The sequence below is a fragment of the Motacilla alba genome, chromosome 4A, assembly GCF_015832195.1.
Source record: "Motacilla alba alba isolate MOTALB_02 chromosome 4A, Motacilla_alba_V1.0_pri, whole genome shotgun sequence".
NCBI lineage: Eukaryota > Metazoa > Chordata > Aves > Passeriformes > Motacillidae > Motacilla > Motacilla alba.
In genome coordinates this window covers 5,500,938-5,523,176 of record NC_052045.1, presented here as the reverse complement: position 1 = coordinate 5,523,176, position 22,239 = coordinate 5,500,938, and the positions used below count along the sequence as shown (strand labels likewise).

The 22,239-nt window shown below is 55.8% G+C and overlaps 1 protein-coding gene across 1 annotated transcript; it reads left to right on the top strand.

Moving 5' to 3' along the window:
* Positions 1–2,809: 2,809 nt before the first annotated feature.
* On the top strand, positions 2,810–22,129 carry FAM155B (family with sequence similarity 155 member B). Its single transcript, XM_038122771.1, has 3 exons — positions 2,810–3,684; positions 21,023–21,194; positions 21,689–22,129. Exons 1-3 carry the CDS (start codon positions 2,905–2,907, stop codon positions 22,096–22,098), a joined length of 1,362 nt encoding a protein of 453 aa, XP_037978699.1. The 5' UTR covers positions 2,810–2,904; the 3' UTR covers positions 22,099–22,129.
* Positions 22,130–22,239: the final 110 nt, after the last annotated feature.

The window sequence follows — 22,239 nt, the reverse complement described above, 5'->3', positions numbered from 1 at the left end:
GAAATAGCGCTGTGCCCTGGAAACAGAGCCGTCAGCAAACAGGGCTGGTGCAGCCTCATCTCAGGACCTGCAGACCTGATCTCAGCAGGTCGTGCTGAGCTGGGCACAGGCTCCGTGCTGGATGAACCTCTCCCGATGGGAATGGGAGTGATGAGCTCCTGTCACGGCCCTGTGGGAGCACGGGGGAGCTGAGGTCAGGGACAGGCAGAGTGTTTCTGCACCCCTGGGACACCCTCTCCATGGCCTCCCTCCTGGTTTCATTCAGCCCCAGGTACACAAAAGGACCAGGGGTGCTGGGGCAGGAAGAAAGCTGAGTCCTCAGGCTGGGGAGAAAGCTGAAAAAGGGTGGGAACAAGTGGGGCTTTGTGGGGACAGATAGGAAATAAGAAAGGACAGCTGGGCTCTGAGTCCCATAACTAACGGGGTGCACAAGGCTTGGAGGGGCTCTGTTGCTGTCTCAGCTCTTCCTAGACCTGGACAGGACAAGACAGTGCTGATCTCCTGCCTGCACCACTCCCCCTGAGACATGGAGTGATGGGACAAGGGGGAATGGCTTTAAACTAAAGAGAAGGGAAGTTTAGGTGGGATATTGGAAAGAAATTATTCCCTGTGAGGGTGGGGAGGTGGGGAGGCCCTGGCACACGTTGCTCAGAGAAGCTGGGGATGCCCCTGTATCCCTGGAAGTGTCCAGGGCGAGGTTGGATGGGCTTGGAGAAACCTGGGCTAGTGGAAGGCATCCCTGTCCATGGCAGGGGCATGGGCAAGGTGATGCTTAACTGTCCCTTCAACCCAAACCATCCAGTGATTCCTCAAACACCAGTCTGACCCTTGTGCACAGAGCAGGCACAGACAGTGCTGGGAAAGAAACCCACCCCAGGAAGCCCAGACCTGCAGGAACAGCGCTCCCAGCTATGCCAGCCTCTCCTCCCAGCAGGGCTGTGGACATGCTGGAGGAGCAGGAAGGGATGGGGTGGAAGAGCCAGAGGGAAGCAGCCCCTGAGGGAGTCACAGGTGTGTGTGCCACGGCTCAGAGGAGCTGAGCCTCCAGCCTGGGTTGCAGATCCTTACATCACTCCCGGTGATGTTCAACATTTGTTCGTTCCGGCTGTAAAACCTCTCCTGGCTCCGCACCAGGTATTTCCCTCCCTCAGTGCCTCAGCCAGGGCTGAGCTGCTGGAGCGTGAGCAGCTCACACACCGTGGCCTTTGTGACTAATGGCACCAGCTGAGGCGACAGCCCCTCCGTGAGAGCCCCTTTCCCAGGGGGCTTGCTCTCCTCGCAGGTTAGGATGATGAGCAGGAGAGGGATAAAGCCTCTGGTGTCTCCCTGTGCCTGCAGGACCCCACTCTGCTGAGGGAGCTTGGGTAACCAGCTCCAGCACCCCATGGCCTTGAAGGAGCTGGTTCACCTTGGGACAGAGCTTGAGGAAAACCGCAGGAACCAATTCCCACAGCTGGGCTAGTGCCCAAGGCTGAGGATGGCTTTGTGGATGGAGAAGAAGTCTCCAAGCAGGCTCTGCCCTCTGTTCTGTGTACACTGGGGTTTCGTGTCCATAAAATTATGGAATCATTTAAGTCGGAGTGGCTCTCAGAGACCGTGAGTCCAACCATCACCCCCAGCACTTCCACGGCCATCATTAATGCATATTCCCAAGTGCCACATCCCCATGATTTTGACCACTTCCAGTGATTTCACTGCTTCCCTTGGTGTCTGTTTCAACACCTGACCATGTTTTCAGTGAAGAAATTTTCCTTAATATCCCACCTAAACCTCCACTGGTGCAGCTTGTGGCTATTTCCTATTTTCCTGTCTGTTGTTCCCTGGGAGCAGATCCTGACTCCCCCGGCTGTCCCCTCCTGTTAAGGAGTTGTGCAGAGCCAGAAGATCCCCCTGAGCCTCTTTTACTCCAGGCTGAGCCCCCCCAGCTCCCTCAGCTGCTCTTTATTTTCCCCTCCCAGGGAGCTGATGGTCTCTCAGGGTTTAGCCATGCCAAGAACCCCCTTATAGGGATTTAGGGACATGAATAAGGGATGTCCCTGGAAGCTGCTTTTGCTGTCTGGTGATATCTCTCTCCCAGTCCCCCAGAAATGGAATCACTGGGGGCTCTTTGTGCGGCTGAGGGTGTGTGGGCAGTGAGGGGACACCAGGCTCTGCTCTTGGGGGACAGCACCGTGTGTGTGGCTGCTGCTGGAGCCCCCAGGGCCCCTCTCCACTGGGAGCTGTTGACACCGGGGATGGGATGGGACCAGTCCGTGAGGGTGAGGTGAGGATGAGGATGAGGATTCAAGTGAGGGTTAGGATGAGGATGAGGATGAGTGTGAAGATGATGGCAAAGGTGAGATGAGGATGACGTTGGGCGACGATGAGGGAAGGGCTGAGGAAGAGGCTGAGGCTGAGGGTGCGGATGAGGCGACGGTCAGGGTGGGGGTGAGGACGGGGCTGAGCGCGGAGCTGCCGCCGGCGTTGCGGCGGCTGTGCGGGCGCGGGGGTGTCCCGGCCGGGCCGGGCCGGGCCGGGCCGGGCCGGGCGGAGCGGAGCTGTCCTTCAGCACCTCGGCAGCGCCGGCCGGGCCGGGCCGCGGCCGTGCCGGTGCCGGCGGAGCGGAGGCAGCGCGCAGGCGCAGCGCTCGCGGCTCCTCAAGGTGTTGGCGGCGCGGCCGAAGATGGCGACAGACTGAGGGCGATGGGGCCGGGCGGCGGCGGCGGCGGGCGCGGCGCGGCCCCGGCACCGCGCCGGGGCAAGCGGAAAGCCGAGTGAGGGCGGCCGGGGCATGCCCGGGGCCGGGGCCGGGGCGGGCGGCGGCGGCGGGGCGCGGCGGGGGCGGCGCGGGCATGGCGGCGGTGCGGGGCAGGTGACAGCGGCGGCAGCGCGGCGCTGCCCGCCCGCCGCCCGCGCGCCCCCGGCATGATCCGCGGCGCCTGGATGTCCCCCCGCGGGGGCGCCGCCGGCGGGGCCGTGTGCTGCGCGCCGCGCCGCAGCGACAAGCCGGTGGCCGACCCCGAGCGGGCGCAGAAATGGCGCCTGTCGCTCGCCTCGCTCCTCTTTTTCACCGTGCTCCTCTCCGACCATCTGTGGCTCTGCGCCGGGGCCAAGCTGCGGGCGCGGGAGCGGCCGCGGGGCCGCGGGCCGCGGGCGCTGCTGGCGGCCGAGCCGGCGGGCGGCGGCGGCGGCGGCAGCTGCGAGGCCCTGCTGGGCAACCTGAGCCGCGGCCCCGGCGGGCCCTGCCCCGCCGCCCGCGGGGACCTGGACTCGGCGTGCGCCCGGCTGCTCGCCCCGCAGCGCCCGCGGGCTCCCGGAGCGCCCCTGCGCTCGCCCCCCGCCGCCGCCGCCGCCGCCGCCGCCGCCGCCGCGCCCTTCTTCGCCTCGCCCTCCTCCAAAAGGACCTTCCTGCAGGCTTACTTCAGGAACTTCAACCTCTCCTTTTGTGATACTTACACGATCTGGGACCTGCTGCGGGAGATGGCCGGCCCCGACGGCCTGGACTGCAGCCTGGACAACCTGATGGTGGACCTGGTGGTGGCGGCGGCCGGGGCGCTGGACGGGGAGGCCTGTAGCAGCTGCGTCCAGGCGTACCAGCGGCTGGACCAACACGCTCAGGAAAAATACGAGGAGTTCGACCTCTTGCTTGAGAAGTACTTGCAATCGGAAGAGTACTCGGTCAGATCCTGCCTGACGGACTGCAAGGTACGAGGGGGCGTCCCGGGTGAGCTGGGTCACAGCAGGCTTGGTGGTGTGGGGGTAACGTAGTCCCCCTGCTCTCACACTTGCCCGCAGGCTGGGATCTGCCTCTGCTTCCCAGACCTCTCCTGGCAGTGGTGGTGGGACAGGTCTGGAGCCCTTGCGAAGGCTGGGGCAGGGTGATGGGACAGAGAAGGCAAAGCAAGACTTGGCCTGAATGAGCACTTGCACATCCCTTCACACCTGTGCACACACAGGCAGCTCCTGTCATCCCACTCCCAGCACTCCATTCCCAACACCCTGCTCCCAACACAGTCTGAGCACCCAACTCATAACGCCCCACTACCAGCACCCCAATCCAACAGCTCACACCCATCAGGCCTATCCTGACACCCCAATCCCCACATGCCACCTCAATCCAAGTACCTCACTCCTGACACCCCAGTCCCTACCAACCTCACCCACTCCCCTTTCTGTGTGCACCCCTGTGCACACAGGGGCTGAGCTGGGGCACACGTGAGGCCCCTCACCTTTGCCTCAGACCTGCTGCTGCTCCTGGGACAGCCCAGGGTTCTACCTAGCTGTGATTAGACCAACGGTGACCTGAGATGAACCATGGTGCCAGGGCCCCTTCCCTGTACGCAGCAGCTGTTTTCCAGCTCTTACACCCTTCCTGCCCAGGGGTGCTGGACTGTGCCTCCCACCTTGGTGTTCCCCGCAGTGTCACTGACTGTCCCCAGCCCCGGGGCACAGTCCCTGTTCTGAAAGCTGATGGGTTGGTTGTGTCTCCCACCATCAGTGGGGTCGAGGCCCAGTATGGAGCCATCTCCTCTCCCAGATGAGAGTTGTAGTTGGACCCAGTGTGGTTCTGCTGGATGCTCATTCTTACAAGCCCGTGGTGCCTCCAGCTTCCCCCAGCTCCAAGCTGCCTGCCTCACCTGTGCATGCTCCTTCCAGACGTCACCTCTGAGAAGTGCAATGGTCTCCATAATTAAATCTGCTTCCCTTCCTCAGAGCTTGCGGTGTGTGACAGCATTGTCCCCACAGGGATGGTGGCAGAGCTTCCTCCCTGGCAGTACGACGGGGTTGGCTGCTCCTCTTCTGGGACAGGAGTTTTGAGGGACACTTGGATTTGCAGAGCAGCTCTAGAAGTGATGTTCATGCCCTGGGAAAGTGCAGGAGCAGCACCAAGAGCAGCACTGGGACACCGAGGTGGTGTCTTTCAGCAGGGGCACATTGGTGAGATCCTGGCCACTACTCCAGGGTCGCTTTTGTGGGGAGCTGGGTTTGAGCAGCAGCTTGTGCTTGTGTTCTGGACGTGGCCCAAGGCAGGTAATTACATTCTGATTCCCAAATCCCCCTGTGGTTTCCAAGGGACGTAGTATTCAGCCTGCTCTGAGTAGTTTGGTCCTGCTGCTCCACTTCCACAGGGTGCTGTCCATTGTGCTGCTCCTGCTTCCAGGGGCCCAGCAGGATCAGGATCTCCCTGTGCCATGTCTGGTGGAGCATAAACTTTCCAACTTCAGGCTTAGCTTCCATCTCTGCTGGGAGACCCAGAGAGAGAAGCGAAAGAGGTGAGAAAATAATCATTATGTTGGGACTCCAAAGTGTGTAGAAACAGAGCTGTGCTTTGATGAGTCTCCATTAATTGTCCCTGGGTTTAACATCCTTGATGGGAGAGCAGGAAATGTGCTGGGGAGATGCAGAGCTGGAGGAAGTGGCAGGACCCGTTCCTCTGAACTGGTTCTGTGTCGTGTCAGTGCATCCTTAGAGCATCTGTGAGCTCCAGCCTTGCATTCCTCAGGCTGCACTTGGGAAGCAACAGGAGACAGGAGCAGCAGGGACAACCTGTGCACCTCCTCTGGGCCACCCACTGGGAAATTCTTATGGGAGTGCCCAGTGCTACACACTCCCACTGGAGCCCTCACAGCTCCCATCCTTTTGGTTGCTCCTGAAAAACCAGGCTGCTTTGTTTAAGGCCATTCACTCCATATTTTTGTGTCTTACTCCAGCCTTTCACATCCGTGAGACTCAGCTTTTCCCTCTCAGTGGCTGTTCCCCCTCTGTGAACTGAGGCTAATACCAGACCCCTCCAGCATTGTGGTGACAAGCAAGTTTTGGTCTGATTTTGAGTTCTCTGGACTTGAGCAGGAACTACAGTTACTCATTGCCTTGGAAAAATGTGGCTGGCGGGATTTTTGGAAGCAGTTTGATTTTGTGATTCCCATCCAGATGCTGCATAATACCTGTTTGTGAGGGGTAGCAAAGCTATTGCTTGATGGTGATAACATCTGAGAGCAAATAATGGGAAAACAGCAGAGGAGTGGAGGAAAACAGTGGAACGTGCAGCTTGGCCAGTGTGAGAGCTCCTGCAGAGCCCTCACAGCAGGATTCTGGCTTCAGGAGCTCTGGAGCTGGAGAAGCAGGATTCAAATGATAATTCTGGGACATGGGACCGTGGGAGCAGGGCTGAGCGTGGAGGGTTAGTGCTGCATCCCATTCACATCCCTGCCATTCTGTAACAGCAGCTGGAAAACTGAAGATGAGGAAGCACAGCAGCTCCAGCTCACCTGCACACAGCCTCCCTCTGCTGAGCCACAGATCCCTCTGGAATTTGGTGCCTGAGAAGTGTGGCTCAGCAGACAGCTCACAGGGAGCTCTATGGCAGCCAAACCACTCCGGTGATTTTGGCTCTTTTTTCCACCTGGTTTCAAACGACAGCAACACCAAATCCCGACTGGAGCTGCCAGTTCCTTCCTATGGCAGCAGGTTTCACCCTGAGCTAAAAACTTGGAAGCGTGTAAGTGTTGTGGATTGGTTTCAGGAGACACAAAATGCCCTGATAAAAAATCATCTTGAGAGCTGCCCTCAGGTTTAGGGAGAAAAAGCAGGTCCTGCCAGGAGGGGAAACAGCATCCTAGGCTTCCCAACCCCAGATCTGTCTATTGGAATAAATCACTTGAGCTCCATTTTCTTCATGTGGGAAAAGCCAAATCTTTATTCACATAACTTATTTTATACAGTTTTCACAGACCCCCTGTGCAACATCTGTTACCTGGTAGTTTTCTTACTACTTCATTTGTTGGTCAGAGGGTGATTTGTGTGTATGTGCTAAGGTTCAAGTTGCTTACATTTCTCTTTTGTGGGTTCTCATGGAACAGATCTAATAAGTGCAGGTGCACTTATTTTTCACCCAAGAAAGATTGTTACATTAACAAACTGTTCATACCCAGATTGTTTTCACATGGGAACTTGCAAAGTACCAGCTGCACTTAGAAGAAATGACAGGCTAGCTGTTGGTTTAACAGAGCAGGCCTGATTTTATGAGGCCTTTCTTTTATAATTTCTCTACCTGTCTGCAACATCTGTCTGTGCCCGGAGATTGGGGAAGACTGGACCAAAGTCTCCATGAGAGATAGGAATCCCATGAAATGGTGGGGTCTGTGTGTAATTCAGCTGCTGAGATTACTCAGTGCTGTCATACTCTCCCTTTTTATTTTCTGCTTGGGGATCGTTCCTGGGCAGATCCCACTTTCTGCATATGTTGTTATTCCTGTGCAGCACCCTCAACTTCCCAATCACTCCCTGGAAATGTTTTATTTGTTACTCTTCCAACTAAGAGCAGAAATCCCTGTGGCTGAGAGGCAGTAAACCATGAAGATTCACTTCTGGGGTTTATTGTTTGCATTTCCCGTTTGGTGGGATTTTGGGGGTCTGGCTCCCTCAGGGACGCTCATGGACAGGGGCACCGGCATCCTGTGGCAGGAGGAAGAGAGGGAAGTGGTTCATGAGGTCCATCCATCTTCTCACATACATTTCACCTCATGCTGCAAGGATCTGCCTGCCAGCTGCTGGGTGATGGTGCTAGGTAGGGACGATGTGGATAAAAGGTGGCAAACGCTTGTGTTTTTCTGCACATAAGAGGGAAAAGTCATTAATTGAGTCAGGAGCAGCTGCCGGCCGCCTCCATCTCGCCTGTTGCTGTGTCACTTGTACCCTTTGTCACTGCAAGACACAGTGAACTTGGTGACTGAGCAGTTGTGGGGACACTTTGGAGCATCCTCCAAAGGGGCTTGGGGACGTCACGGCCTGGGGACGTGGATATTGGACTTGAATATCCATCAGGAAATGTGGACAGCAGCAGCACTCAAACTGTCAGTGCAGGCTTTGCAGGGCTTAGTGCAGGAGGAAATCGCTGTTCCTCCAAAGCAATGCCCTGAGGGATGCTTAGGGCTCGTTTGTGCCTTTTCCCATCTTTCCAAACAGGAAAAGAGCAGTATTGCTCCAGCTCAGACACCAGATGAGAGCTTTGCTCATGCCAAGGCTGAGCTCTGCATGCTGGCTCCCACCCCAACAGCTCCCAAAAGTGCCCCCTCCCACCAGTGCTGGGGCAAATCAAGATCTATGGGACAAAGGCTGCGGAATTAAGGAGTCATTAGGCTGCAAGAAACAAAGCTGTGGCGAGAGAAAGGCTGACAGGCAGGAGGGGGCTGGCAGCAGAGCTGGGCAGGCTGGGCTGGACAGGACCTGTAGCATCTCAGATGTGATTAGATTATCAGGTTTTTCTGTGCACGAGCCCGTGGCTGTGGGATCTGGTTCTGCACCTCTGCTTTCCCCGGTACCCCTGGCAGGGCAGGATTTCACTCCCGAGGCTCTGCTGGTGTTTCTGTGCCGCCGGTGCGCAGTGATGTGGTGAGAAATGGAGGCTGTTCCTGCTCTGGCATCATCCCAGGCACATCCCACACGGAGCAGGGAGCAGATCCCCAGTGCTCAGGTTCAGCACCCTCTGGGGTCCTGTTTTCTGGCTCTTGTTTGACCAGGAATAGCATCAGCAATCAGCGTCCCTGCAGAGTGCCCCTCCCTGTGGAGCATCCTCTGGAAACCTAAGGAGCTTTGGGAACACCATGGCTTGGGGTTATCCCAGTGCCAGGGACACCCCTTGGGAGAACCAAAGCAGCGTTTTACCTTCACAAAAGTAGCTCAAGTTGAGTTTTTTTGGGCTTATCCAAAATGCTGCTAAACCTGGTACACTCCTGCTCTGAGCCTGGATGGCTCCTTGCACAGAGGGAAGGTTCCTTGAGAACCATGGCAAAAGTGGTTTCACCAAAACCTTGTGTTTTTTTTTAAAGTTACTAAGTTGCTTTAGGTTTTTTAAGGTTGCTAAGTTACTTTAGAAGTGAGGCTTCCAGAGAATCTATGGATGGGTGACTGCAAAGTTGCACCTTGGACCTGGTCTCCTGTGGAGCATTTGGTGCACCAGCAGCAGCAGGAGGGGAGAGGCTGCTCCCACACACCTGTGTCAGCTCCAGAGCCTCTCCACAACCAGCCTGGGCAGTGAGGTGTTTCATGAGGTGAAAAAAGGTTCCAGAGTGAATTCGAAAGTAATTCCAGCAGATCAGTGCAGTCATTTGGCAGCTTGAGCAGGAGCACATGCATGAGCTTAGCCAAGTGTGCAGCTCTATGTTCCCCACCCATTCCATGGGAACAAAGGGAATTTTTTGCAGCCTTGCACAAATAAGTGCTTCAGTTGTATAAAGAATTTGGGCCAAAGGATCATGTTGGGTTTGGTCTGCAGGTGCTGTGGCTGCAGCCTCTGGCACAGCCCAACTCCAGTGCCTTGTGTGTGGTACCTCCTCAATGCTTGAAAACAGAGATCAAGGCTTGGAAAACAGGAGAAACAAAAGCTGAACTGATGGAAGGCATTTGCCCCCTGGAATAAAAGATGTAGAGGTGTCAGGAATGTGCCAGTGGTACCTGTGTCTTGGGAGGGCTGCAGGCCAGGTGGGAGTGGGGATGCTCAGATGGTGTTTGGACAGTCCTGAGTTTTGCTTGGGGTAGAGACATCTCAAGCTGCCTGGGAGGCTGAACCTACACAAGTACTGTGTGGTGAAGCGGCCTCTGGTGGGGTCAGGGTGTGAATGGGAGGGATTTACGGGGGATATTGGGTGGTTTTTGGCTGCCTCCTTTACTCTGGTTGTCTGTCAGTCCTTGTTGTCTGCCTGTCCTCACCTGTGTCTGTCAGTGGTGCTGCAGGGACAGGCCACAAGTTTCCCAAGGCAGCAGCCGGTCTCCATGGAGCAACAGGCAGGGTGGCAAATGGTGCAGGGACAGCGAGGGAGGGTGACATCTCTCTCCATCAAACTGTCACCAGTAGCTCCAAGTGCCACAGGCTCCAGCACCAGCTCCTGCTCTGTGTGCTCCCAGCTGTGCCTGCTGCCATCAGTGCCAGATGCAAGCCCACGTTCTTCTCTATGTGTGCCCATCCCTGGGAGCACAGTGGGCACAGGGGCTTCACCAGCAGGGTGGGATGAGCTCCTCAGAGATGCCACCTCAGCAGCTGGAGATGGAAAGTATCTGGCTGCTCTGTGTGGTGTGGGAAGGCTCAGGGAGTCAGGAGCTCTGCAGCACATGAGGTGATACCACCAAAGTGTGAGATCTGGGAAAACAACACGACCCCCAGCCCTCTTGCTGTGCACATCCCTTGGCACAGGCTGCCTGTGGCTGTCCAGATCAGGCTGTCTTGCCACGCTGCTTTTCCTACCAGGCAGTGATCCATGCCCCCCATGGATAAAGGGATCTGCTGGTGCCACGCTGACTTCCAGCCCCGCACGCATCCCAGGGAGAGCAGGCAGCACCTCCTAAACCAGCCCTGGAAGGTGAGAGAGGATGCACTGGATGTCTGCTTGAACCCAGCTGGACCTGCCCTCTCAACGGGCTTCACCTGGTCCCTGCCTGTGGACAGGATTCTTTTCCATCAGGAAAGGAGCCGTTCTGCCTAGCAGGGATCACACATGGCCTGGCCTGACCCCCGTGCTGGGCAGTGCCAAGGATCCCACACAGAGAGTTTGTAAAACATCCCACAGCCCCAGGCCTGTCCCTAGGGATGCCCCACAGGCTTTTCCTGTGCTGTGAGCTCCAGAGCTGCCCTCCAGGGTGGGGGCAGGCAGGTGACAGAGGCAGGATGTACTTGGCTGCCGGGGGCTATTCCCGCTGTCACCGGGATGCCATTAGGATGCGACTCATGCCTGGCTCCACGCAGGAGCTCAGCTCTGCTGTCCTTTGAAGGGCAATGACTCAGGGACAGCAAATCTGTGAATGAGACACGGAGGCTGCCTGGGCAAGAAGTATCCATCTGTCCACGCTGCTCCAGCCCCATTCCCATGGGCAGAGCCAGCAGCTGCCTGCCTGGAATGGCTCGCCTGCTTCAGCCTCGCTCCTCTTCCCAGCTCCTGGCTTTTCCTTGGGGCCTCTCTCCCAGCCGTGTTCCCGGGGTGTCACAGGAAGAGCAGTGCTGGCAGCATTGGCACCCCCAGATGCCACCAACGTGGCCACTCTGTTCAAAAAGCAGCTTGAAATGGCCTCACCTGGCAAGGATTTGGTTTTGCAGAGCCCTGCCTGTGCCAGCATCCTGGTGTTCCTGGTCCTGGCTGGAGAAGGAAATGCCACCTGCCCTGCTCATCCTCTTGGGAGTAACAGATACACGTGTTTGGCATCTTGGCTGGAATCTTATCCCTGCACGGCAGCTCTGCAGCGCTGCTGGTGGGTGGAGGCTGCGGACGGACAGGAGAGCGAAGGTAGAGCTGGAGAGGGGGCCTGGAAGTGGCTGGGATGGGGGTTTTCCTGGTGAAGGGTGTGCCAGCTCCTGAGTTTGCCCAGATCAGGGAGCCTGGAGCACCCTGAGCCCACAGGCACCAGTCCCAAGTATTCCCCACTGTTGGTGGTTACAGAGGGAGAGGAGGCAAGTGGAATTTTCTTGGAATTTTCTGAACAGCCGCAGTTTGGGAAGGACTGACCAGTGCCAGCAGAGCAAGAGCTTGTTTGTGTCTTTAATGTAATGAGTTCAGCCCCCTTCAGACCTGTTTGTGGTCTTCAGTGTCATATTCCTTGGAGCTGGTTGTCTTCTGTATCATTTTTCATGGAGCTGGATGTGGAGAGGAGGAATCTACGGGGGTCTCTGCCTGTGTGGGCGGGGAGTAGTGTTTTCCTGCCATGCTGTGTTGCTTGTTTGTCATCATTCCTTGCTCTCCGTTCAAATGAGACTGTCAGGAAGCTCCAGGAGCTCTGGGGTGGCAGCCTGGCTCAGAGTGCAGTCCTGGGACCACTCTCCAAACACCCCTTGCTCTTGGGAATGCAGGGGAAGCATTCCCACTCTGTGGAGCATGAGGGACAGGGACAGGGAGAGCCCCAGCCCGTCCTGGGCTCGCTCCAGGGGAGAGCAGCAGGAATGGGTTTCCCTGCAGTAGCTCATCCCTTGGGATTCTCTGTCTGAGGAGCGATGCCAGCCGGGAGCGCCTGCCTGCTGCTCACCAGGGAGACTGAGAGCTATCCTGGGGCTTTCCTCCCTGCAAGGGAGCAGGAGATTTCTGCAAGTGCTGTTCAGCCAGGGAGAGAAAACCAGAGGTTGCAGCTCTCGGGTCTGACATGAGCCATGGCCTGTTGTGTGTCTCCAGCAGTAGGAGCTGCCAGGAGTGCTGATAAGCATCTCAAAATCATCTTTGCTTGCATTTAAGGGACCTGTGGGCACGAGTTGAGGTGGTAACAAGACCCAGCATGAGCATGAAAAACTGCACTTCCTGTGACCGTGGAAGGTGCCCAGGAGCCAGGATGCTCCTGTCTTCCCGCTCTTTGCTCCATGAGGGAGCAGGGATGGGCCAGATCCTGCTGCTTGCCCGTCTCTGTGGGGTGCACAAGGATGACATGAGGGACCAGGTTCCTCCTGCTGCCTTATCCCCTGTCCCATTCCCACTCAAGCCAAGTGACACCTCACAGGATGCTGCACGGGGGGCTCCTGGCAGAGTACGGAATTGGGCCGTTCCACAGGCACTGGATGCAAGACAGCCCTGCTGTGACAAGCCCTTGCTGGGCTGGACACTCACTTCATGCTGAGAACAATTTTCCAGCCTCACCACTGCCTTGGAAAGGGGATGAGCAGAGAAACTTCTCCCTCGCCCCCATCACTGGTGGGTAATTTATGGCTCGTGGCACTGAAGTGTCTCGCCTTTATTTTTTTATATCCTATCTAATGTAACAGGATGTTCTCATTAGCTGTATAAATGTTTAATCCACTTTTGAATCTTGCTAAGCCCCTAGCTGCAGCAGGATCTAATGGGAGTGAATTCCTCAAGCCATCCTAATGGATTGCAGGGACCTCACTTTCCCTCTGTCCCCAACTCCATTGTGTTCAGCTTCAGTTTTGCAGAGGTCTTTAATTACTTTTTAAGTCATTGGGCTGGTAGGATGGGCTGGTGTCTGACCCACTGGGGGCTGCCAGGTGAGGGATTGTACAGGATGGAGCTGCTGGAGCGACTCCCAAGGAGGCCATGGGGCTGCTCCAAGGGCTGAAGCCCCTCTGGAGCCAGGCTGGGAGAGCTGGGTGTTTTCACCTGATGAAGAGGAGACTCCAGAGAGACCTTAGAGCCCCTTCCAGTGCCTAAAGGGGCTCCAGGAAAGCTGGAGAGGGACTTGGGACAAGGGATGGAGAGACAGGACACAGGGAATGGCTTCCCACTGCCAGAGGACAGGGATAGATGGGATATTGGGAAAAACTTTCCTCAGGGTGTGGTGACACCCTGGAGGCCTGGCTTCCCCTCTTCCACCTTGGGGCATGGCCATGTCGTGTCACAAGGACAGAGCCCTCCAGATGTCAGGGAGAGCTGCTCTCTTCCTGGCCACCAGCTGTTTGTCCCTGTCTCCTGGTGTCCACCCCCTTCCCACACAGACCTCCACACTGCAGCTGGCCTCGCCTTCCTGACAAGCCGCTCTTCTCTTAAGCCCAGCCAAGACCCTTTTTGAAAGGAGAGCACAGAGCAGCAGCCTGGATTAACTGCAGCCTGGGAGTGCTGGTCCCTGGGGCCTCACCATGCTCCCGGGCTGGGATCTTGGGACTGGGACTGGCTGTGCCTGGGGTCTGGCAGCAGTGCCCACGGGCAGCCCACCATGGCTGGGCCACCCTGTCCCAGCACTGCCAGGGAATTCCCAGGGTGAGTAGAGGGGACACACCCAGGATGTGAGGAGTGGGGGCTGAACAGGAGACTGGCATCAGGAATGCTGGGATGAGAGCTCCCATCCGTGAGCAGAGCACTGTCACCCCTGCTCTCCTCCCTTGCAGAGGGGATGCATCTACGCCGAGGTGGAGTTTGATAATGAAATGGAAATATTCCATGGGAATTGGGATGTTTATAGCCATGGTCTAGGATCAAGAGCCTCCTGCAATGGGCTGGGGCTGTAGGAGTGGTCAGGCAGGGCTGGGTGGCTGGACAGGGGTAACCTCCAGCCAGATCCCAGCCTGCACTGGGAAAAGTGGCAGCTGTGGTGGGAGGGCAAGGGCTGCAGACACTGCTGGGCAGGGCATGGAGCAGCCTGTGACATGCATGGAGACAGGCACTGGCTGTGGGAAGCAGGAGGGCCTGGCAGTGGTCACTGCCTTCCTGTTCATCCAGCTGTGCCATTAATTGCTGTGATTAATCAACAGGCACAGGCACACGGCCGTGTTGGCGTGCCATGTGCTCTGTCCCCCCAGCACAGGAGCTGTCAGAGGTGTCCAAAGCAAGTCCACGAGCTCTGCTCTTCCAGGGAATGCTTCCTGCTGCGGTGCAACCACGAGCTCAAGCTCTTCCTCCTGGGCTTGTTCCAAGGGCAGTGTGGCATCTGCTGGGATGAGACCAGGCTTTTCCCTGGGCTCTGCACGCTGCAGCCCTCAGTGCCGTGAGCAGATGAGCAAAGCCAGGAGGCTGTGACTGTGGTGTCTGTCCCCTGAGAGCATTCCCAGAGCTGGGAGCTGGCACTGCCACCCCCCAGCCCATCGCCTGTGGGTGCTGGGGGTGGGTGTGGGGTTGCAGAGACACGTTGGGGTGCTGGTTCTCCCGTCCTTTCCTACTCCAGTCCTTCCCAAGGCATGTGTTGAGATGCCTGATGTTGTGACATAGTGTGACAGTTGTTACCTGAGCCTTGAGCGTGTCAGGTGTGTGGGGGTCACACTTTAAAGCTATTTTCTCTTAGTTTTGACCTATGAGCACCTGGGGAGTTGTGTGTCTCAGACTGGGTTTGAGTGGCTTAGAGGGGGAAATTTGGGACTTTTCCCTCTAAAAGAAGGAGCATTCACACAGTCTCTTAAATCCAAGAACTGGGAATTAAAGCTAAAATGATTTATTTTTAAAATGGAAAGTAAAAGTTTTAAACTTTAAAACTATCAGCTGCTTCATGAGGTGATTGAATGTGAGTGAGTAGCTCTGACAAGTTGCTTCCAGGTGATTTGGAAGTGACTTCATCACTCAGGTCAAGGAATATGGTCTGGTCCTGTGGGATGTAGGTGGGAAGGCACAGTTTAGGAGCACAGGGGACATTCCATTGCCCAGGAGCTTTCTGGAGGATGAGCCTGGTCGGTGCCAGACCGAGACCCCCCAGTGCCCAGAACGACACACAGCATCAGGATGCAAACTGGTGTCATGGGTGGGATGGCTGGGGGAGAGCTTCTGGGCAAACCAGCCCTGGAGAGGTGTGGGCTGCAGGGTAGTGGAGAACCTGGAATGGGCACGTGCCAGCCAGCCCAGCAGCTCTCTGTGGAGTTTCCAGTGGTGTTTGAGGAGCACCCACTCCAGCTGGGATTCCCACCAGTGCCATTCCCTGCAGCCTGTGTGCATCCATCCCCATTCCCCCATGCACATCCGTGTCCCAGGCATTCCTGCTGGCAGCCCCATCCCAGTGCCCTCTGGAGCTGGGTACAATGGGCAGAGGCTCCCCTGGTTGGGAAACGGAGGAGCTGCGGCTCCAGTGCTGTCATCGCCAGGCAAAAGGCAACTTTATATTAAAAATGAAGGAAAAACAAAACAAATCCCATAATCCTGTCCAGTTGTTGGGGTTTAGGGTTGGGTTGGTGTTTTTGTCCCTTCTCTCCTAACCCAGAGCATGTGAATGTGTCAAGGCAGGGATAACAACTCCAGAACTATCAAAGAAACCAAAAATCAGCTGTTCCAGAGATGATGCTGGAACAGCCCATAGCAAGGAGAATTTTTAAAAAAGCCTAAAAAAAGCTGGTTTAAAGCTCCACATTGTTACTGTCTGAGTTAATTGAATACAGCGGTAATTGGACATTGCAGATGTGTTTGTGACTCCTCCTGGCTGGCCCTGGACCTCAGTATTCCCTTAATCCTCTGCCATCCAGGGGGGCTCTTCTCTCCCCCCCCAGCCTGTCCTGCTTCCCGCGCTGCATCCTCGTGTGCCAGAGCTTGGAGAGCTGCCCGAGCAGCTCATTAGCAGTGCTCATTTCCCTGGGTCCAAGATTAATGAGGCACAGCCACTCCAGATGCTCCTCTCAGACCAGGATGGAAATGTGAGTCCCAGGAACTGCTCTGGGAGGGGAGGGGGCTGCTCCAGGCTGGGGGTCTGGCAGGGGCAGGCAGGGATTTTTCTTCCCGTCCCTGCTGGGAGCTGGGTGCGCCCAGTGAGAAGAGGGAAAGGAGGAGAGTCATGATAGCAGAGCCCAGCTTCCAGAGTGATCCTCGCTTCTGGTCCAAGCACACTCTCAGGTCTCCTGAGGAGGGAAAATCTCCCTGTTTCTCTCTCTGCCTTCCAGACTGCATCTCCCCCTTCCAGAGAAGTGCATTTTGGGCTGGGGATGCTGCCCCAACCCCTGCCACTAATTAATGAGAAGGGTTTATTATGTTTGTGCCATTAGCAGGAGTTTCCTTGGGGAAGCTTCCCAAGTATTGATTCCTGTTCAGATGGGAAAACAACAGTTTGTTGTGTTAATTACAGCTGGCATTGCCAGTGGGCATCCCAAGCTCTGCATCCTCTGCAGTGGTGCTGTGTCCTGAGAATGCTGCTCCATTCCTGCTCCTCGGGTCTCCCAAAATGGATCTGGGATCCTTCCACAGGCAGTGCCAGTGTTTCCAACATACTGGCAGCAACTGGACTGGCCTTGAAGTGGCCAAATTTGTGCAGAAATCCTAAGGACACAGAAAGACTTTGGAAAAGCTGTTTGGTGGGGAATGCTGTCCTGGTTCTGCCAGGAGACAGAGGGAATAGTGCAGGCAGGGAAGAACTCCCATTTGGTACAGAATTCCCTGTGAAAGCACCATCCCTCTGACTGCTGCTTCCAGATCCCTCTGGAAGTGTGAGCAGACAGCCTAATTCACTATTAGAAATCCAATTCATTTTGGGTTTTTTTAACGTCTTTCAGGATGAGTTTTTTCATCCCACCTCCAAAATTCCAATGTGGACAGATAGCCTGTCCTCTTCCTTCCATATAAATCGGGTGTCTGAAGTTGGCTCCTTTCCTAGGCACCCAAATTTCATGTGCTTTTCAGAGTCATGCAGCCAGTCCTCCAGAGCTAAAAATGCAGGAAGAGGGCACCAAACTGGAGCTATTTTGGAGTTGAGGTCACTTTAATTTACTTGGCCAGGCTGGAGATCTGCCAAAAGCCAAACCAGAATGGCAGGAACACTGATTGCAACCCAACCCGCTTCCTGAAGAATCCAGAGAGGGCAAGAATGGACACCAGGGAGCTTTCCTTGTTGATTTAAGCAGGGAACAAATTTCTTCCTGTCCTAAGTTCTCACATGTCCTTTTTAACAGCAGAACTAAGGAGGTTGTGTGGGGTAAGGTTGGAGATACCAAAACCTTGAGCATGCCAGGGAATTTGCTCCTAGTCTGTGACATGGATCTCTGGGGGTGAGTGACAGGAGGCCACTGGGATCTCCTGGAGATCTGTGTCTTAGCCTGATCCCAGTGGGTTGGGAGAGCCCTGTTGGACTAGCAGGTCTTGGATGTCTCTGTTTTTGAGTAAATACAGGCAGTTCCCATCCTGCAGAGCTGCAGGAATTCCTGCTGCAGCACCTGGAGGATCTGCCACAAGGGAATGGCAAGGGCTGGCTGGGGTCAGTGTCCCTCAAGGGGAAAGAGAAGGAAGAATGGGAGGCAGCCAGGGAATCCTGGTTCAGGTTCTGGATGAGTGCTCCAGCTCTGCCCTCCCCAGCTCCTTGCAGTATCTCCTTCCATATTTTCATTAAATTCATGGAATGTCCCTGTGTGTGACCCCAGCCTTCTGCCAGACTTCCCTGATGGGAATCATCACAAACATTTTAGGGGGGATATGTGTGGATCCATGCAGAGCCTGCTTGTGCCAGCTGTTTCCACATGAGAGCAGGATGAACCCAGTCAGCTTCCTACAAAGCTCTGGGAAATCTCCTGTTCCAGCTGCCTTTTCCACCCAAATCTGGAGCTGGGACAGCTCAGGGGACACCCACAATCCTCTGCTGGAGCACTCAGTGTAGCCTCCATGCCAGGCTGCATGTGAGCCCAGGTGGGAGCTGGGATGTGACTGGGATCTGGGAAGCAGCGTGGGAGAGTCGGAGCTGGGAAGAAGACTGGCAGGAAATGGGAGTGAGTAAATCAGCCGAGCTTGCCTGAGTTGTGACTAAAGGGGGAGCGTGAGACATCTGCAAATATTAGAGATGTGTAAACACGGAGCAGGGAGAGGGAATGGTGGAGGGAATGATTGAAGGGAGTGAACTTTTGGATGGAAAAATGTAGGTCAAGTATGAAGGAAAACTTGTAGGCAGCGAGATAAGTGCTGTAAAACAACCTCCTTGGGAAACACGAGGAAGTCCCAGTGATGGAGATGTTTATCCTAAGGCAGATGAGGGCTGGAAAAGAGGCTGAGCTGGAGGGATGGATTCAGGGTGTCCATCCCAGATGGGACTGGGCACACCACTGATGTCCATCCAGCTCCTTGTGTATTCACAATTCCCTTGAAACTGCAGGCTGGTTGTGGTTCAGTTAATCCATCCAGATTTTAATCCTGAAGTCTTCATGGCTTTGGGGGGAATTCACCCACCTGACATCAGCCAGTTCAAATCCAAGCAGGTCATCCACACCAGCTGTCCAAAATCCTGCATGGTCACCAGGGGAAGGAGGAGCTCATCCAGCTGCTTGCTGCTGGACACACTGAGGGTTGCACAGTTCTCAGGACACCCTCTCCTTGTTGCTCTAAAGGCAGCCCAAATAATTAAAGTAATTAATAAGGCCTCTCTCTGTTTTGCTCCACATTACACTGGAGTTGTCTGGAGCGTGTGGGAACAACAGCATCATGTCCAGGCAAGGACTTGTTGAGTCCTCAGATTGGAATAAGGATGTGGCCTGTCTGAGTACCTGCAGGGCAGTCAGTGGCTGTTTTGGAGCCCGTTTTGCACGCCCTGGTGCTGTGTCCCATCAGTGTAAGGTGTCACTGTCCCCTGAGCTCTCTAACCCTCCCTTACATCCTGTTGAGGTTCCATAGCTGCAGTGACAGGTCCTGCTTTCCCAACAGAGAGAAACTCGTGGTGCCTGCAGAGGGCTGTGTGCTGAGGGGTCCTGCTGTGTCCTCCTTGCTGTCCCCATGTCTGCTTGCTCCACACTCTGTCCCCGAGGGAGCAGAGGCCGTCAGGGAAGGCACGTGTTGCACGGGGGGTTGTGGCCCTTCCGGAGCACAGCTTCTTCCTCCTTGGTTCTAGGGAATCAGCTCGGGCAGATCATGCAGTCACAGCATGGTTTGGGTTGGAAGGGACCTTAAACCCATCCTGTCTCACTTTCTGCCACAGGCAGGGACACCTTCCACTATCCCAGGGTGCTCCAAACCCCATCCAGCCTGGCTGTGGACACTTCCATGTTCAGGGATGCAGATCCAGACATGGAAACTCTCCTGCTTGTGTCCTCACACTCTGCAGAGTCACTCCCTCCTCTGGAGCCGCTCCACTGTGTCCCAGTAATAAACATCCAACAGGACAAGGAGAGCAAGCACCTGCATTCCCACATCCCAGGGGCCAGCCCTGGACACGGTACTGGGGACTGCTCCAAAATTTTCACTCCATAAATTGTGTCCTGGTGCCCATTAAACTTTTTGGGATGAACGTTTCACCAAAGCTAACATAATTCTGTGAAAATTCTGGCTTTCATGATTTGGCATTTTACAGGAAAAAAAAAACAAACTAAAATAACTTGCCAAGAATTTCCCAACCAGCTTTAATCCTGAGACACCACCATGGGCCAAAGAAACGATGATAAGGATCTATGAAAAACATGGGGAAACAAAGAAGTGATGGGTTTAAAGCCTCAAGAAAATGAAAATGCAGCTGGAAGGCGGAGCAGGGGGTTTCTCTAAGCGTGCAGAGGAGGGAAACTCATTCCCTTTGAATCACAGGGAGCCCTTTCTAGCTGGTTTCAAAGGAAGTTGGATGTGGTTGTGGAATGACCATGGTGCTGTCACTCGTGCCCTCTTGAGTTCATGGATGAGCTGGAAGTGCCATGGGTTTCTTGCAGCCTGAGGAATGATGCACACCAGGAGAAATGGGAGCTCTCCCTCCCTGTCTGCTACAGCCAGCAGAAACAAACAGCTTCCCCCATGCCTGATGCTGGGGAGATAAAGGAAATTTGGGAATGTGGTTGTGACTGAGCCGACTGGGCTATGCCCGGCTCTCTGCCGTGGGCACAAGCACATGGAGGCTGGAAGGGAAGAGGGAAACCCAGGACTGGACAGGCTGGAGAGGCAGGGAATGTGGCACAGCCTTGCAGTCACAGCTGAACCCCCAGGGTGCTCTTCCTTCTGGAAATGTTGCCAAGCACGGCTTGAAGTATCAGGCAGGTGAACAGAGCACATGGAGACACCTGCACCACTGGAACATCCCAGTGCCAGAACATCCATGGAAAATGAACAAGTTTTCTGCTTGAGCCAAAAGAAAGCAGAAGTTCCAGATGTCAGAGAATCAGGAATCTCTCCCAGGACCTGGTGGGGAATGTGAGGAAGGTGTTGTTTGGTGGCAGAGAGGGACAAGCCTGAGGTGCAGTGGCTGTGTGTGCTGCATCCCAGCTGCTTCTGTCCAGCAGCTTTTCCAGCAGGAAATTTCCAGTAAAGACCAGCCCATGATGTGTTTTGCTGTCCCATGTCCAGAGCTGGTGGGGGCCAAGGCACTTTAGAGGAGGTGAGAATCCTCCCCTTCCCAGGAGAGCAGTGGGATGTCTTGGGGATGAGGAGGCTGATCTGGGACAGGTGATAGGCAGCATTTGAATTTTTGTGTGACAGACTGAGCTCTTGGGTCACTGATGTTGGCAGAATCTGCCACAGTGCCTGTCTGTAGGGGACATTATTCCATGTGGTAATTAGCTTTATTTCTGTGGTGGATTTAGCTGGATAGACCAGTTCCACCATTGTTACACTCCAGTGGATTGTTCGAATCCACCGCTCTTCAACAAATGACCCCAACACGCATTTCCCACCAGAGCTGGGAGCTCTCCCGTCCCCTTCCACACTGCGATGCTCCAGCTGTCCCGGTGCTTGGGAAGTGACGTGTCCCTCTCCATGCTTTCCCCCAGGCTGTCTACAAGGCGTGGCTGTGCTCCGAGTACTTCAACGTGACCCAGCAGCAGTGCCGGCAGCGGATCCCATGCAAGCAATACTGCCTGGAGGTGCAGACCAGGTGCCCCTTCGTGTTACCGGACAATGATGAGCTGATCTATGGAGGTTTGCCTGGCTTCATCTGTACGGGTAAGGAGGGCCGGGCTCACACCGGGCACGGGGCGGGGGTGGTGGTGAGCCCTGGGGAATTTCCAAGCCACTCCCTGGGTTTGGAAGGCTTGCCGGGGTGGAGTGGGAGGAGGGGCAGTGTGGAAACGTTGCCTGATGCCAAAACGTGACCATCTCAAGGGTAAGGGGTTAATGGGGGCACAGCAACATCTCAGCCCAGGAGGTGAAAGTCCTACTTCTGACTGAAAGCTAAAGCGTGGAGGGAGCTGCAGGTGATGGATTAAAGCAGGGTGGGGATATTGAACCACTGTGAGCAGGATTTGGGGAGCCCTGAGCTTGCCTTGCTGGTGTGTGCAGCCTCACAGATGTGCTGGGGCCAGTCCCAGGGGATGTCCCATGTCCTGGTTCTCAGGTGTGCCCATCCCACAGCTGGTGGGCACCAGCGCTCACTTCCTCCGCAGCCTCATCCTCCGTGTCCCGCTGACCCCTTCCTCCTGCTTCCTTCCTTCCTGCAGGGCTGCTGGAGAACCAGCTGCCCGACGAGGAGGCCAAGTGCTGCGAGGTGCAATGGGACTCCTGCGAGCACCCCCCAGACAGCAACGAGGACACATCCCCCAAATCCACGGCGTCAGAGTCGCTCCATTTCCACCGCCACGACCCCCACCTCCATCACCAGAGGCAGAACCACTACCACCTCTACCACCACCACCACCACCAGTACCACCAGTACCACCAGCCTCGCTCCCCGTCCTTGCTGCCGGTCTCTGCGGGGTCTCGCCTCGGCAGCAGCAGGATCAGACTATGCGTGCTGGTCCTGATGCTCCTCCACACCATGGTGTCCTTCTCGAGCGTGCACGGCGGCGCCGGGGGGCTCGGCCTGGAGGCCCCGCCCGCCCTGGAGGAGAGCGTGGCCCGGGACGAGTGACACAGAGGGCAGAGCCGACCTCCAAGGAGAACGCCAGATCTTTTCCCATAAGGGGGGCACATGCTATTCCTCCAATGGGAGGCACGGGATTGGGGGTGGCACACGCGCACCCCCGCACATCCCCCAAGAGCTGCTCGCGCG

Coding starts and splice junctions, on each gene's coding strand:
- FAM155B (XM_038122771.1), top strand. CDS start 2,905: ATGATCCGCGGCGCCTGGATGTCCCCCCGCGGGGGCGCCGCCGGCGGG. Junction 3,685..21,022: donor CCTGCCTGACGGACTGCAAG/GTACGAGGGGGC, acceptor GCTTTCCCCCAG/GCTGTCTACAAGGCGTGGCT. Junction 21,195..21,688: donor GCCTGGCTTCATCTGTACGG/GTAAGGAGGGCC, acceptor TCCTTCCTGCAG/GGCTGCTGGAGAACCAGCTG.